The sequence below is a fragment of the Carlito syrichta genome, unplaced genomic scaffold (assembly GCF_000164805.1).
Source record: "Carlito syrichta isolate Samal-C Ts95f unplaced genomic scaffold, Tarsius_syrichta-2.0.1 Scaffold287741, whole genome shotgun sequence".
Lineage (NCBI taxonomy): Eukaryota > Metazoa > Chordata > Mammalia > Primates > Tarsiidae > Carlito > Carlito syrichta.
In genome coordinates, this window is record NW_007231837.1 from 2,314 (window position 1) to 18,958 (window position 16,645).

Consider the following 16,645-nt stretch of genomic DNA (forward strand, 5'->3'; position numbering starts at 1 on the left):
CCTGAGTTGTTGTGCCATGGTAGGCGAGGGCAGGCAGCTCTGCAGGGAAGAGGGACACAGGTCAGAGCTGAGAATAAAGGTACAGTGTCCAGAGTCCTGTGCAGGGACAATAGGGATGAGGGTGTATGTGGCAGGTCTAAGATAGCTGCTGGGTGGTGCAGGGAAGGGTCTGGCCTGGGAGTCTCCAGGGAAAGACAGGGAAGGCCTGGAGGGCTAAGGTCTCTCTAAAGCGGAGCCCTCCCATGCTGGCCACGGAGTGTTGGTGACTGAGGGTTCTTGCTGACTCGTCAAGGCAGCGTGTCCTGCTGGCGTAGCTCAGGTGCCCTGCTGGCATGATGCAGGTCCCCCCTCCCTCTGCAAGCCGGCCATGTATGGAGGGAGGAAGGGAGGGAGTGAGACCTGCAACCTAGGCAGAAATCGCCATCTTCCCACTGGCAGGTCCGGGTTTTATGGCATCTGAAACTTGTACAATTTGGGAGACCCTCTTCAAGGAAAAAAACCTCAAAATTATGACTATAAGATTAGGTATGAAATGATTATTTATTTACGTTGAGAAAGGAAACTGCCCCAAATTATAAACTTCAGAAAGTGCACAAAGACCACAAACATCACAAAAATCCAGGAAAATAGGATTTAAAAATATTAACTATCAGATACGCCTTCATCTGTAAAATCATTTTCCCCACTATTTTTTTTAAACTGAATTTTCTGCTCGCCTTTTCACGCAACCATGATTTTGTGACAGTTCCTACGGGGAAAATAGAATGATTTATTATGTTATTTCCATATTATTATTATGATCAGTTCAATTTTCCCTGACATATTTCTCGACTGCCCACATACTCACTGTCTTCTGCACAGCCTGTGGCCTGCCCCGGGAGAGTTGACGGGGTGGACAGCAGGGTGTCCCAGGAGACCATGTTTATACCAGGAGAGATGCAGCAACTTAACTAGACACAGAAGTGACTTCACAGCACATAAATACATCTCATTTAATCCAACAAAAAGATTCCCCGGTTTTTCTTTTCCCTTAGCCGAATCCCCAAATACCCATAGCCACCCTGACAGGATGGATATGTGACAGATACAGAGACTGTGGTCTCAACCCATTGCAGCTTAGCGACTTCATATCTACAGATTCTCCAAAAGAGCATGCTGACAGCACTTCACTAGGGCCCCTTGCAGGGCAAGTGGAGACCTCTAAGTCGAGGCTTTGTGGACCTTCATTGAACATCGACCTCTGCTCTGAATTGTTGCAGCTGTGCAGGGATTCAGGATCAACCACTAGAGAGAGCCCGAGAGCATCAGGCGCAGGTTCTCAAACTTCCGTGGTGAGTACACCCTTAGCGTCGCTGTAGTTTTTTTCATGATGCCACATAAGCCAAAAATATACCCAACAGTTCCATTTATTAAGTAGTGAGGTCCAAACACCTTAATAAGTATTTACGCCCCTGCAACAGAGTAGTCTTTTGAAAAAAAAGTTAAAAGAAGAAAATGACATTTTATTTTCAGCATTTGTAAATGCAATTTCTTGTGAATGGGATGTGTGCACATGTTGGGTGCCACATGACCTTTCAGGTCTGGGAATTGGATTGGACACTGCCACCCACATTTCCAGTTCATCATTGATTTTTGTGTGGTACTTTCTTTTTATCACAGCAAGTGCCAGAAATCTCACTTCACAAAGATATGGAGTCATAAAGGAATGTAGCGTGAACTAATTTTGAAACTGTGAACGATCCAGAGCTTGTTTACAAGGCGTCCAACAGATATTGTGTATTGCTGTGCCCGGAAAGCTTGAAATATCCTGTGAGTTTGCTTTGGCACTTTGGGGTGCCTTGGAGCAGACTATGAGAAATGTGGCATTAGGACAACAAAGACTTGATTCTCTCTTCTTCCTGCCTTAAGTCTAACCTTTACCTGGCATTTTTGCCTTAAAGATGAAAGAAACATACATTTTGATGTATTTAAAGTACATATCCAATTTTGTGCGTATTCTTTTTTTTTTTTTGAGTTGGAGTCTCACTCTGTCACCCAGACTGGAGTGCAGTGGCTGCTCCCGGCCACCACAGCCTTGACCTGCTGGGCTCCGGCGATCCTTCCGCCCCAGCCTTCCAAGTAGCCGGAACTATAGGCGCGCGCTACCATGCCCGGCTGATTTTTTTGATTTATTGTTGAGATGAGGTCTTGCTGCCCAGGCGGGTCTCGAACCCACGGGCTCAGGCAATCCACTCACCTCGGCCTCCCAAAGCACTGGGATTACAGGCTGAGACACTGAGCCCGGCCTGTGTGTATTCTTTTGAGAGAAGCACAGATAAAGTTTATCCTTTGATTCATACTCCCCTCACTGTGATTTTCATTTTCACCGGAACAGATTTTCTTAAATGTGATAACGTATGTCAAATCCTTAACTTAATGCCTTGCTCTTTTCAGTAACACTAAGTAATGGAGAATAATTACTGAAACTTATCAACACCTATGTATGTCTCTTTCCTTCCTCCTCAAATAAAATTGGAAGCAGTTAAGAAGTATTATCTGTAAAACTCCAGGGATGATGTGCTTCAGAGAAGCAACATTATGTGCTTGACTAGTAGTTTATACAGAGGGAAGATGAATCATTTATTATCTTAGAATTGAATCCTGGCATTTTCTAAACTCATTAAGTTACAGAAAATGGTGGCTACTTTTACTGGGTCATTTGCTGTGTTAAAAATCAGTAATGATAAATATTTATTGGGTAAGTGGAAAGATCTGTCTTTGTAAATTGTTGCAACACATCATTCAACTAATCCTAGTTATTCAGAGTTTTTCTGTTTAAAAATGAAACAGTACAAGTCATTTGGCATAAGCCATGGCAGTACTATAGAAGATATTCAGTTTTTTCTTCTGGAGAATTATTATGGATATTTCAGACTCTTTGTTTTTCACATAAAATTTAGAAACAGCTTATCGATTTCTACAAAAATTCCACTGGAATTTTTTTCTATTGGGAGTATGCTTGATCAATCGGTCAATATATGGAGAATTGATAACAGTAGTAAATCTCCTGACCCAGAAGTATGGCATATCCCTCCATTTGTTTAGGTCTTATTTATTTTGGCAGTGTTTTGTAGCTTTTAGTGTACAGGTCTTACGCATATTTTGTTAAATATTTCCCTAGGTATCTAATATTTCTGATGCTGTTATAATTGATATTTTTAACATTTTTTGATTGCAATTGTTTGTTGCTACTGGATAGAAATAGAATTGATTGTGTATTTTGATCTGTTATCCTGTGACTTGGAGAAACTCACTTATTATAGTAGTATGTTTGTAGAGTCCTAAAAATGTTCTATATGGGCCCTCATATATCATGTACAAATTAAGACAGTTTTATGTTTTCCTTTTGAATCTCTGTGCCTTTTATCTCTTTCTTATGCTTTCTTGTATGACCCATGCATGAATGACAGCCAATTTCAACTTTCTATACAGTATAGGAGCAGTTAGAAGGGCCAGGCCTTGACCTTGCATGGGGCTTCCCATCCTAATTATTGTCTATTGCTCTGTTCTAAACTAACAGACAATGCAGGGAAGACATAAAGGACTTACCTCCTAGGGGCATTATATTTGCCTTCTTTGGGTTGGTTGCTTCATCAGGTTTGAGAACTCAGATGGGCTGTAGATCAGGCTGGATTACCTGCTGACCCAGCCCCTGTCTTCCTCCTGCAGTGGCTGTGGGGGTACCCTTGTAAGCTGGGGAGCAGAGGGACAGGTGAAGGCCGGAAAAACTGGCCTGCCACACAGCAGCACGTTGACCAGTGCTTTATATATTTTTTTCTTTTCAAATTGCATGCCATGACTTGATCAAGCATTTTGAGTGCAGTAGCTTATTAAATCAGCATCATCATCGAATTTTATGGATAAGGGGCTAAGACCTAGAAGAGTCAGGTGACATAAGTAAGGCCACACAGCTAGCAAGTACTGTGATGAGTGTCACATTCTGGTCTCTCATTCTCACCATGCTGAGTGGCCTGGACACCTCTGACCCCCATCCCTCTGCCTCTTTCAGATAACGGGCAGCCCGGACCCATCTGTGAGGATTCCCCACACAGACTGACACCTCTGGAAGAAAGACAGTGGGGCAGCAGTAGAGCAAATGGGGCCAGCTAGGGTTTTTATGGACCATCAGGCAGCAGCAGCTCTGTTTAGTTTGATGGGCAAGTCTTTTTAGACAGAGCAGGACTCTCACACTGAACCAAGTTGCTTTTGGACACATTATTCCTTGTTCTGGAATTGCATTTGGACAAGCCAACCTTTTCTTCTTTTTCAGGTTGATGTTCTGTTCATCTTTGAACAGTTATCGATGTTCCTTATGTTCAATTGTTTCTGCTCTATTTAATTTTCTCATTGCCACTGGTCCACCAAGGGATGGCAATGGAGGTCAGTGGTAGCTTTTTCATCTAAGATGTACAGTGAAGGCTTGTCGGTCGGGCTTTTCATTATGGCCTGTCCTCCCACTGTTCATCGTTTCTGTTTGCTCATCTGCAGATTTTGGAGAGTCCTGGGTCCGACCCACCTGCTTATCCTGCTGCAGCATATGTCTGTGTGAGAGGGAGACGGGTTAGATCATAGAAGGCTGGTACTAGAATGGCCTTTGCAGCTTGTTCTAGAGGCAGTTGGCCTCATTTTACAGGGGAGAAAGTGGAGGCCACTCAGTATACTGAGGATGAAACCAGGCTTTCTAGTGCCCAGGCCAGATCTTCCCTGATCTCCATGTTGCTTTCTTGGTGGGTAGACCCTGTAACCGCTTTCTCTAGTCTGTGTGAGAAGGCAGCTGCTTCTCATTTTAGCTGGAAAAAACCTGTTCCTTTTCACCCCTGATGTGGGTAAATTTTCCCACATCTAATTAAGGAAGCTGGAAAGAGGAAGTGAGTTAATGATCCTTAGTGGCAAGACACTAGAAATCGTCCTTCTTGGGAGAGTCTCTGAAACACCATGCTCTCTGGGGTTGTTGGCCTGGCCGGAGTTAAACCTTCTCTTGGCCTTTCCCCAGGAGGCTGGTCCAAGGAGGCCCAGATGCGTTTGTTTACAGTTGTCTCTGGGTGATGCTTGCCAGGCTCTGTGTTTGGAAGGAACGCCCCCATTCCCTTATTTACATCTCGCCTTGGAGTTCTCGGGAGACACACCAAGTACTAATTATTGCAAATACCTGGAAACCTGGGAGGGGAGCAGAACTGTACAGGGCCAGTATCGAAATGGAAAAGTAGGAGATTTGGTGAAATTGTGGGGTTGGGAGGGCTTGCCCAAATTTACTTGTTATTTATACTCTCTATTAAGAAAATTTAGTGTCCATGGAGAAGTCACTTAAAGTCTGTGAGTCCCAGTTTTCCCAAATATAATATGGGAATGAAACCTGATTTTCTTATTTTACAGGATGGTAAAAAAATTAATAAATAAAAAAATGTGAAAGGATTTTGAAGCAAAAATAATAAAGTGATGCTATCATAAATATACTCAATCAGTTTTTTTCCCTCGTTGCACATCTTTTTCTGTGCCTTAGAAAATCATGCTATCCAAAAAGAGCTGAGATTCCAGCCTTTAAATAAAGCTGCTCAGAGCTCAGGAGCCAGAGCAGAGAGGGGCCCTTTGTTCATAGATGCCCTCTCATTTCTGGGAAGGAAAGCTTGGGAGAGGCAGGGGTCCTCCAGATGTCCCTATGCCTCGTGGTATTGAGTTGGGTTACTACAGTCTCTGGTGGCACAGTGAGGCAGGGACTGAGGGACCAATCTACAGATACTCCAGTGCCACTGGGAGAGCCCGTGGGTGCAGCTGTGCTGGATCACAAGCGAGCTGGGAAGTCTCATAGCTTTTACTCACAGCCTAAGCCTGGGGAATGGCTGCTTCCTTAGTGGTGAGAGGTGTGTGTATGTGTGTGTGTGTGTATTTGTGAGTTTATGTGTGTGAGTGTGTATGTGTGTTAGTGTGTATATGTGCACATCTATGAGTATGTATGTGTGTGGAAGTATGTGTTTGTGAGTGGGTACTTATGTGAGAGTCCATGTGTGAGTGTGTGGGTATGCTTTTGTGTGTATGTGTGTTCATGCTCATGAGTGTGAGAGAATATGATTGTGTATGCATGGTGGGTAGGTGCATGTGTTTGTGTGGATGCACATCTCTGCATGTGTGTGTGTGTGTGTGTGTGTGTGTGTGTGTGTGTGTTAATGTATGCGTGTGGATTGGAAGCAGGCACACAGGCCCTTTGGTAAATGAGACACAAAATACACACCTACAAAATGCAAGACATAAAGTACAACCCTCAATTTTTATGTTATTAAAGCAATAGGCATAAGATTACAGTGTGAAATTGCTATGAAAGTTTCCAAATGCTTCCTGTCGATTTGTAGCGAGCAGTTGGCAGAGCACCCTGGTTCCTGGAGCCCATTTGTCCTGCGCTGAGCCAGCCTGAGGGGGAGGGAAGGGGTGTGTAGCTCTTAGCTGCATACCAGCCTGGAACCCTCTAGCCTGCTTTAGCAGAGACTGGTGAGAGGTGGCAGCAGGTGGCATGGATATGGGGCTGCAGTAGCCAGCTCAGGCTTCACTCTCAGGGTCACGCTGCCTCTGCCACCCCCCGTGCCACCAAAGTGGGGAGCCTGGGACCCGGAGTCTCCAGCAACCCATTTCCGAATTAGACGCCTCGGGCTTGTGCATCAGGTTAGCGGAAACTCACTTTTTGCCTTGCTGGGTGAGAGTGCCCCCAAGGGGATGTGTCATGGCTTGGTCTGAAAGTAGCTTTGAAAAGACTCACCACATGGGAGGCCACTCATTCTAGGGTACAGTCAAACATTCCCTTGATGACAGGGACATATTCTGAGAAATGCATCCTGGGGTGATTTCATTGTTGTGTAAACATCATAAAGTAAACTTACGGAAACCTAGGTGGTGTAGCCTACTATATACATCTAGGCCACATGATATAGCCTATTGCTCCTAGGCTGTAACCTGTACAGCAGGTGACTATGCTGAATACTGTAGGCAACCGTAACCGCATGTAACACCATGGTGAGTATTTGTGTGTCTAAACATCTCTAAACATAGATCAGGTGCAGTAAAAATAATGATATTGTGGTCCGTCGTTGACTGAAACGTCGTCGGGCAGCCCATGATTGTAGATATTTCAGCAGAGCATTACGATCGTTTGATTCTTCCCTTTTTTCCTGCCAAGAGTATCAAGGCATCTCTTGTGTCTTTTGGCCTAGGATCTCTCAGGCAGAGTTGATGTGAATGGTTAAGGCATGTGAACTGCTCTGGGGACAGTTTTCTGTGGTGGCCTCTGCTTGACTTGTGTTAGCCAGAAGGACAGGAGTTACACCTTTGCTTTATGTTTTTCATGATAGTCTCAAATCTACACGTCTAATGGGCCTCTCAAAAGCAATGTCAGCCCTCTCCATCCTGGTGATCCTGGCATTGTGCTCAGGAGTGTTGCTTCTTAGTGGTCCTAGTAGCTGGGGAAGGGACGCAGGCAGAGGATGAAGTCATGTTAAAGGGACCTTTGGGTGACCAGCTTTTTGGAAAGGCTGGTGGGAGGTTGAGGCATTTACTGATGCCTCTGGCTCAACGTTTTTGTGGTGAAACTATTGAGAGGAAAGAGCTTGAGCTAAGAGGTTGCCGTAAATAGATTTTGCTGCCTTACCTGAGTGGTAGCTTCTTCGAGAGCTGGAAGGACTTCTGCAGCTGATGGAGAGGTGGTGGAATTGTGCTCACCCCTCCTTCAGAATTCCAAAGACTGAGCGTGTATTTAGGCTCCCTCTGGTCCATATCTTCCCCCAGGTGAACACAGCATAAAGTCCATTATTGTTAACTATCTTTTCTTTGCTTTTGTTTTCAGGGCAGGAAGATCCCAACAGTTTGCGCCATAAATATAACTTTATTGCTGACGTGGTGGAGAAGATTGCTCCTGCGGTGGTCCATATTGAATTGTTTCGCAAGTAAAGAGAACCTTGTTTTTCTATAACCTCTGAAACTTTCGCCAATAAATGCCGCCATGAGCAACACATCAGAGCTATTTTTGAGAAACATTAAAGTGTCCAAGTGTCACTGAATATATTCCTATATTAAGATAAGTGTTTCTCCCTAGAATATTTTCCCATTTGGCTATAGAAATCTACATTCTATTTTTTTTTTTTTTTTTTTTTTGAGTGGAAGTCTCACTCTGTCACCCAGACTGGAGTGCAGTGGCCGCTTCCGGCCACCGCAGCCTCGACCTGCTGGGCTCTGGCGATCCTTCCGCCTCAGCCTTCCAAGTAGCCGGAATTACAGGCATGCGCTACCACGCCCGGCTGATTTTTTGATTTATTGTAGAGATGAGGTCTCGCTGCCCAGGCGGGTCTCGAACCCGCGGGCTCAGGCAATCCACTCACCTCAGCCTCCCAAAGGCGCGGGATTACAGGCTGAGCCACCGAGCCCGGCTACATTCTATTTTTAAAAAAAATTTAAATTTTATTTTAAGGATGTAGGGTACAATTCAGGATTAGGTATACAAGTGGTCATCGTACAGGTAACGTTTGGGCCTCCCTTTTGCCTGGTTCAATTACCCTTTTTGACACTGTATCCCCTCCAGCCCTACTCTGGCAGTATCCCGCTACTGTCAATCCCTTTCTTATAGCATTGTTACATTCTATTTTTTGTTTTGTGCTTTGGGAAATGGTTTTTGGTTACATGGATGCATTGTGTAGTGCACTGTATACCTTTCACCCCCGCTAGTGCACGTTGTACCCTATAGGTGGTTTTTCATCCCTCCCCCCTTCCGGCTCTCCCCCTTCTGAGTCTCCAGTGTCTGGTATACCATTCTATCTGCCTTTGCAAACCCTTAGCTTAGCTCCCACTTATAAGTGAGAATGTGCAGTATTTGGTTTTCCCTTCCTGCATTATTTCACTTAGGATGATGGTCTCCAATTCTGTCCTAGTTGCTGCAAAGAACATTTGAAATCTACATTCTTGGTCCTTCTAGATGTTTTAAGAACCTCTAGTTCTGAAGCGATTCCCTAAGAATATTTTCTAAGTGGAATTTTTTTTTTTTTTGAGTTGGAGTCTCACTCTGTCGCCCAGACTGGAGTGCGGTGGCTGCTCCCGGCCACCGCAGCCTTGACCTGCTGGGCTCCAGCGATCCTTCCGCCTCAGCCTTCCAAGTAGCTGAATTACAGGCATGTGCTACCACGCCTGGCTGATTTTTGATTTATTGTAGAGATGAGGTCTCGCTGCCCAGGAAGGTCTTGAACCCGCGGTATCAGGCAATCCACTCACCTCAGCCTCCCAAAGGCGCGGGATTACAGGCTGAGCCACCGAGCCCGGCTAAGTGAATTTTTTGATGCATGCAAAATGTGGCATGATGTTTAGATTTTTTAATGTTAAAGCCAACATGTAAAGTAACTATTGCTAGGTGTGTGTTGCTGCTGTAGAACCAGTTTCTCAATGTGTTGAAGCGTCTGTCTGAAGGTGTTTCAGGCTTAAATGTATCCTTTGGGCTCCAGGCTTCCTTTTTCTAAACGAGAAGTGCCAGTGGCTAGCGGCTCTGGGTTTATTGTGTCAGAAGATGGACTGATTGTGACAAATGCCCATGTGGTAACCAACAAGCATCGGGTCAAAGTCGAGCTGAAGAATGGTGCCACTTACGAAGCTAAAATCAAGGATGTGGATGAGAAAGCAGACATTGCACTAATCAAAATTGACCACCAGGTGAGTGATCTTCTAGGCCAGCTGAGTGTGTTCTTGCCTGCAAAGCAGAGTTCTCAGATGCCCTAGACAAAAACTTGGCAAAGGCTTCAGAGCCCTTTGATTTCATGAGATACTCAGGGAGCATGAAAGCCAGTCTGAACCAGTCGAAGGAGGACCCTGAGGAGATGCTGAGTGCGGCCTGGCATTAGGGGAGGGGAAAGGGCTCAGGGATGTTTCTGTAAGAAGCTGGCTGTCAGATTAGAGTTTTTAAAGTAGTGTTTTAAATGTTTATAAAAGGAAGCAAAATGTTTGTAAAGAAATTAGTAAGTCAGTAATGAAAATTGAGTCTCTCTCTCATTCCTGATCCTGAGACAATGGTTGTTATAGATTCTTATTCATCCTTCACAGGTATGCCAGGTGTTCACAATATATATAGAATTTAGTGAATTTTAGAACGAACCATCCTTAACATGTAAACACTGGCTTTGAAAACAAAACTGATCTCCCAAATCGGGGTTTTGCAGGGCTACCAGATGTGTTTTTAAAAATGTTCCATACTTAACAAGTTTTGCAAACCTTGAATTAAAACAGACTGGATGGATTTCTTCTTTACAGAATTTCTCAGAGCCTTTAATATGCTAATATGCACGTGGCTCTCCTATAAAAGGGTGTCAACTCTGCACTATTTGCCCAAATTATAATGACCTGAGTTATACAAATGTTGGGGCATATGGGAGGGGCAGAACTGAGACAAAGCACAGTTTGGGAGATGCTGTAGTTATTTGAAAATGCTTTCTATTTAAATATCCTCTTTGCAATCATTTTGCTCTGTTCATTTGCTTAGAAAAGTCTTCATGCCGAGAACGAAATTCAGTTTTTATTGGCTCATCTAAAATACTCACTTGTTGGTATGTAGTTATGGAGGTTTTGTTTGCTGTGTGGCATGTGCAACGAAATTGTGTTTTCTAGTTTCTTCACATCTTATTATTTTCTAGACTTCAGATGTAGGGAAGAATCAGGGTAGGTTGGCATCCTGTCGCTGGCCACAGAAAAGACCAGAGACTGAGTCAGGAGGGGTCTTCTTGTCCAGCTCTCCGTTTCCATCACTTTACTTGGGTGTGGGCTGTGAGGTTATACAAGTGAGGAATTACACGGGCTGTTTGTGCTGTTCAAGGGACACACAAGGCACATTTCCTTCTGGAAATACCGAACGTGTGTTGTTTGAGCAATAGGTTTCTGTATTTTCTTCTTTAAAAATTTTTTTTTCAAATAGCACTAAGTTGCTACCCAGGCCAGCCTTCCTCACAGCCAGTCTTTCAGAAAACCTCTGGCTAACACACTTTGCTCCGTGAAGTTCCCGTACCCTCTCTGTGGCTGTGTAACCAGGCACAGCTGAAAAGGCTTCGGGTAGAAGCAGGCTCTGTGCCTGGTGTGTGTAACTGGCCGTGAGGTTGCAGTTGTGTGTTGTTTCTATTAGGTCACTGTGGAATTTCTAGCAACAAGGAACCTTTCACAATGTTGTTTGTTGATCACAAGATCTTAGATCCAGGCTCTGTCTTCATCTAATCACCTAATCTTCAAGATAGCTGCAATGTCCTCATTTTATATAGAGGAAGAAACAGGAGCTCACAGAACTCTGGCAACCTGTCCGAGGCCACACGGTGACACCTTATTACTCTGGTCTCCTAAGCCAGGAAAGCTACTGCTCTCCAAGTGCCCAAACCTGTGACCATCACTGGAGGGGTGGAGGCTGGTCTTGTGGTATGGTGGGATAGCTTGACCTTAAACAGCCCGTGGCGAAGGCGGGCTCATCCCTGTTTAGGAACATACTGCGAGAAAGGTGTCCAGGATGTGGTAGTCTCACCGGAAGAAGGCTGGCCAGAATAGCACAGCCTGTGGCCACACGTGGGGCCATGGAGCCCCGGAAGGCAGCCAGCAGCGGGGGCGTGGGCTGTGTGCAGGCAGGGCGCTGGCCTGGATGCTGCCCCCACTGAGTAATTTTATGTTTGGAATGTGTGGGCGCATACCGTGCGTCTGCTTCTGGACGGGGGATATTCTTTCTCGATTTTGAGCCAAGGTGGAGACTGTCTCCTCGTGTCATCCCTGGCATGTCCAGGCAAGATGAGAAAGATCTCAATAGACAGGCTTTGCTGAGTGTTTCTGACCTGGCTTGCTGTCCCTGGGAGTCTAGCTAGTCCAGCCAGCAGCGTGCTGTTTAACATGTGTTTCAAACCAAAAAAAGGGTGCTTGGAAATTTAAAATTGAACTGATGTGGCTTTTCAAAATGGAATAGGAAATGAAAGGATATTAAATTGCAGACACCCACACAAAAGACTGGTTTCCACTGAGTAAACTGATTTTTTTTTTTTTTTTTGCTGATAGTAGTTGGAAGTAGGGAGAGCAAAAGCATCTCTTCCAGCTCTTTCTCTTTTGTTCCTTTGATATGATGACAGGTTATCTGGGGGGAGACTCTGTCTTGTAATGAGGCTCAGTTTGGAAGGAGGTTGCCACCCAGGACGAATGGAAGCACTAATTCACCCCACAGTGCATGATTTAATAAACATGTGCTAGGTAGTGACTGGGGTATGAGCTTGCCTTGTCATCTTAGGGACAAGCAAAAGGAATAAACAGATTGGAAAAACCCAGAGAAGGCAGAACAGAACCAACCAAAGCTGGGCTTGAGAAACAAAAATTATGCTACATGACGTCTTGTCATGGGAGACTCTGGCCCAGCCTCCCCAGGGCCACTTAAGAATAATGTGATGAAACGGGTGAGATTGCCCACTGGTCCATGGGCCAAGGGACTAACTTGGTGGCTCATAATCTGGACCTAGTTTCCCTCCAGCATCATGATTTTGCATCATGATTTCATGGAGGGTTCTCCATGACTAACACTGCTGTTGTCTTTCTAGAACATGGTATTCTCGACACTTTCAATGAAATAGAAGTTACTGCAGATGTCTGTTGTCATTGTCCACTTGACATCCAACTACCCACTTTTCCGGAAGCAGCAGCCAGCATTTCCTTTGGGGATCTGCTTTTCCCCCATTGGTGGGGCCACTGGCAGAGGAGTGAACACAAGTCCCAGTTAGGGCAAGCAGAGGCTCCCCTTGGAATTGCACACTGCAGCTGGATGTCACCCACAGAAAGACTACTGTGGGTGAAGCTGCTGCGGCCCTACTGTGGAGGCCCCAGCATCGCCTGAGTTCTCGCACTTTCCAAGCCCAGTCTATCTGCTGATTCTTGGAGCTCCCCTCATATCTCCAGTGGCCTGAAGTTGCCAGAGATGTTTCTGGGCTTGTGACCAATGGACTCTTTTGCTTCTCACTGCTGAGCAGACACATGTGCACTTACTTTGCTGAGTTTTGAGACCTGAACGAGCTTTTGGGAGAAGGCTCAGGGAGAAGCCTCCCTGCTCTGTTGATGGAGAGAGGTTGTCCCCGTGCAGGCCTGTGTCCCCCAACCTAACCAGACATTCCCTTCTGTGCTTCTGTCCAAATCTGAAACCCCCCTTTCCTTTGGGACCCACAACGGGGACCAGCCTGGGTCTGGGGAGGGAATGCCAGCTGCAGAAAGTTGGGACAGTGTACATGTAAACATGTTAATAGAAAGCAGCTTTGAGGGCAAACTAGTTCAGCTTCAGATACAAACTGTTTCCAAATGTGTTTAACACAAACTGGTGGCTGTGTGCAGGATATTTTAAACTTTTATCCAACTGCAGCATTTTGCCCATGCAGTTTGTTCCTGAGCGATTTGGGGTGGGTGGGGCAGAGGAAAGAGAAAAGCAAAAAGAGAACCTGGGCAACCCCTTTGGGTCGCCTCCCACTGGGAGCTTTTCTGTCCTCTCAATAAATCCTACTTTCTCAATTAAAAAAAAAAAGAGAGAGAGAGAACTATTTGTTTTCTCTAGGCCTGAGTACAGGGTAGAAATACTGGGATGTAGTGAAGAAGGTGGGAGGGGAAAGCAACTTTTTTCCCAGCTGTTTTTCCAGCTGTGCTGTTTAGGAAACTTGAAGAAAAGCATCTTTCAGATCGTGTCCCTGCCATCTTCTAGAGAGCCCTTTATAGATTTCCCACTGTTCTTTTTTTTTTTTTTAAGTTGGAGTTTCACTCTGTCGCCCAGACTGGAGTGCAGTGGCCGCTCCCGGCCACCGCAGCCTCGACCTGCTGGGCTCCGGCGATCCTTCCGCCTCAGCCTTCGAGTAGCAGGAACTACAGGCGCGCGCTACCATGCCTGGCTGATTTTTGATTTATTGTAGAGATGAGGTCTCGCTGCCCAGGCGGGTCTTGAACCCGCGGGCTCAGGCAATCCATTCACCTCAGCCTCCCAAAGGCGCGGGATTACAGCCTGAGCCACTGAGCCCGGCTAGATTTCCTACTGTTCTTATACAGAGGTCTTAACTCCTTAACAGGCCTTGAAGGCCTGCCCTGATTGGGTGCCCCACTCCCTCCACACCTGCCCCCCTCCCTCTGCCCCTCACCCACACTGTTCCGTCACCCCTCCTCTGGCCTCCCGCAAGCTGGGGCTGTTCCCTGGGGCCTTGGCCATTCCCTTCCCTGGGGTGTCTTTCTCCAGCTCCCCACACAGCTGACCTTCCTGTCCTTCAAGACGCCCAGGACATTCTGTCTCAGAACCCCTCCCTGACACGCTACACGAGACAGCGCCCCGTGCCTCAATTCCCTCATCCCTGCCCTCTCACTCTGGGGACACGTAACCCCAGAGGTGACTGCATGTCACACTTTTCCCCTCTCCTCATCTCTTTATCACAACTTATACTGTCTTAGTCATTTGCATGCATACTGAGAGGGGCACATCTGGCTCTTTCGATTGTCAGGTAGGAGGTACTCGGTGACCATGTCCCGAGTGGGACTTGCAGAGCCGTCTGCTCCAAAGGAAGCAAGACCACTGCTGCTGGGATGGGACAGTGGGAAGGCACCAGGGGTTCATGCCATGGAGCTTCTTTCCATTTTCAGATGAGGAGATAATCATACAGCAGGCTGGTTGCAGATGCCCCCTGCCTGCCCCCTCTTACTGCCTGGAACTTGACGGACGTGTGGCTTTGCCCAGGCTTTTGGAGGTCTGTGGTCTTTGGTAACTCAAAGCGCTGGTGAGGCAGTGAGGTTTCCTGTGGGTACTTTTCCCTGACGCCAAGAACCAGGTAAATATTTGGAAACAGGCTTGTCGAGGCTTGTGAGGTGGTTTTCTTCCTTTCCTCCAGGCCTGCACCAGTCCCTGGCCACCTTCGGGCCAGAGGGCACCCATAGACTTGTTTGAAGTGGCCCAAGAGTGAACTTCTGGGTGCTGGAACTGCTTTGTTTGCAGAGGGTCCTTTTACTGCTGAGCTTGCTGACTGGTGGGGAGGCTGACATCCCTGATCTTCATAAAGTTCAGAACTGGGTCACTTGGGGGACGAGGGACCTGGGGCCTTTCATGTATAATAAGCCCTGGGACTTACTGAGTAGACTGGTCTTCTCTCAGAATTTGGCCCTGTGCATGGCAAATCTGCCCTGAGTTAACAGAATGAGGAGGGTCCAGGCAGTCCCTAGGGATGTGGAGATGCTGGGGAGGGGAGTGGGGCGGTTCTCTGAGTGACTCATGCCAGTTCTCCTCAGGCAACCTAATTGTTAGAAGCGCTGACTAAGTCGCATGAGCTTGTCCAAAAGTGAGTCAGATAACGCAGAGCCTGTGAGCAAACTGCTTTCCTTCTTCTGGAGTCTGTCACTCATCCTCGTCAAGCGCCTGGGAGCCTGAAATGCAGATTGCACTGCCCTAGTTCCCCTCTGATTTTGTGTCTGTGTTTTTCCATTTTGGATTCTTTCCCCTCACTCTCCCTAGACTGGTCTTTTTGTGGCCTCTCTTCTTTTTCTCCCAGAACTCCAGAGGGCTACCATTGCATTTGCGAAGGACGCCGCAGGCCCTGATGACGTGATGTGGCTTCTGTTACTGTATTGATTTTTACCATTTTTAGAGGGGTGGGAATAAATATTTCATTAGGGAATGTGAGGCCAGACGGTGGAGTAGAAGCTGGCTTTTATTCTGTGCCAGACTTTGTCCAGAGGCGGGTGGGGACATGGCTCCTTACTGCTCTGATTGCAGCTCCTTCTGGCATGAGAAACGCTTCAGTTCCCCAAACTCTCAAAACCGGAGCCCTTGTGTGTTCTCTGGCCCCATTTCAAGAACTTAGCTGATTGTTAAGGAAATTCTTTGGCTATATTTTTCTCTTAATATGGTAATGCCTTTTTTCACCCTGGCATTCTCTTTTCAGGGAATTGGGTTAAGACTATTATGTATGGTTCTGACAAAGCTTCCCAGGTCATTGGGACTGAATCTGTAGGTGCTCCATTGGCAATATCTCCTGTCCTCTTCATTGAGGTGGGGAGCATAAGTTGATTGACCCTTTAGTGAGTGTGTGACAGTGTTAGAGGCTAGGGTTGGCCACAGACAGCCTGTAGTCCAAATATGGCCCCTTATCTGTTGCTGTAAATAAAGTTTTTTGAAACACCGTCATGCCCATTCATTTAGGTAGAGTCTATGGCTACCTTCACTCTGCACCAGCAGAACTGAATAGTTGGGATGGAGACCATATGGCCCCCAAAGTCACAAATATTTGCGTTCTGGCCCTTCACAGAAAAAATTGCCATCCCCAGTGGCAGAAGATTAACACTTTGTTCCGGAGGAACTGACAGTGGCCAGAGGTAGATTTGCTTGTAAGAACTGAGTGAGGCCGGGCTCGGTGGCTCAGCCTGTAATCCCACGCTTTGGGAGGCTAAGGTGAGTGGATTGCCTGAGCCCTCGGGTTCGAGACCCGCCTGGGCAACTTGGCGAGACCTCATCTCTACAATAAATCAAAAATCAGCCGCGCCTGTAGTTCCAGCTACTTGTAAGACTGAGGTGGAAGGATCGCCGGAGCCCAGCAGGTGGAGGCTGCGGTGGCCGGGAGCGGCCATTGCACTC

General features: G+C 46.4%; 1 protein-coding gene across 1 annotated transcript in view; it reads left to right on the forward strand.

Annotated features, from left to right (window-relative positions):
- Positions 1 to 7,860: 7,860 nt before the first annotated feature.
- HTRA1 (HtrA serine peptidase 1) overlaps positions 7,861 to 16,645 on the forward strand; it is a gene marked incomplete at its 5' end in the record, with an annotated part of 26,640 nt that continues 17,855 nt past the window's right edge. The window contains 2 exons of the mRNA XM_008052970.2: positions 7,861 to 7,964; positions 9,507 to 9,711. Of these exons, the coding sequence (XP_008051161.2) occupies positions 7,861 to 7,964; positions 9,507 to 9,711 (309 nt within the window). The remainder of the gene's footprint in view (positions 7,965 to 9,506; positions 9,712 to 16,645) is intronic.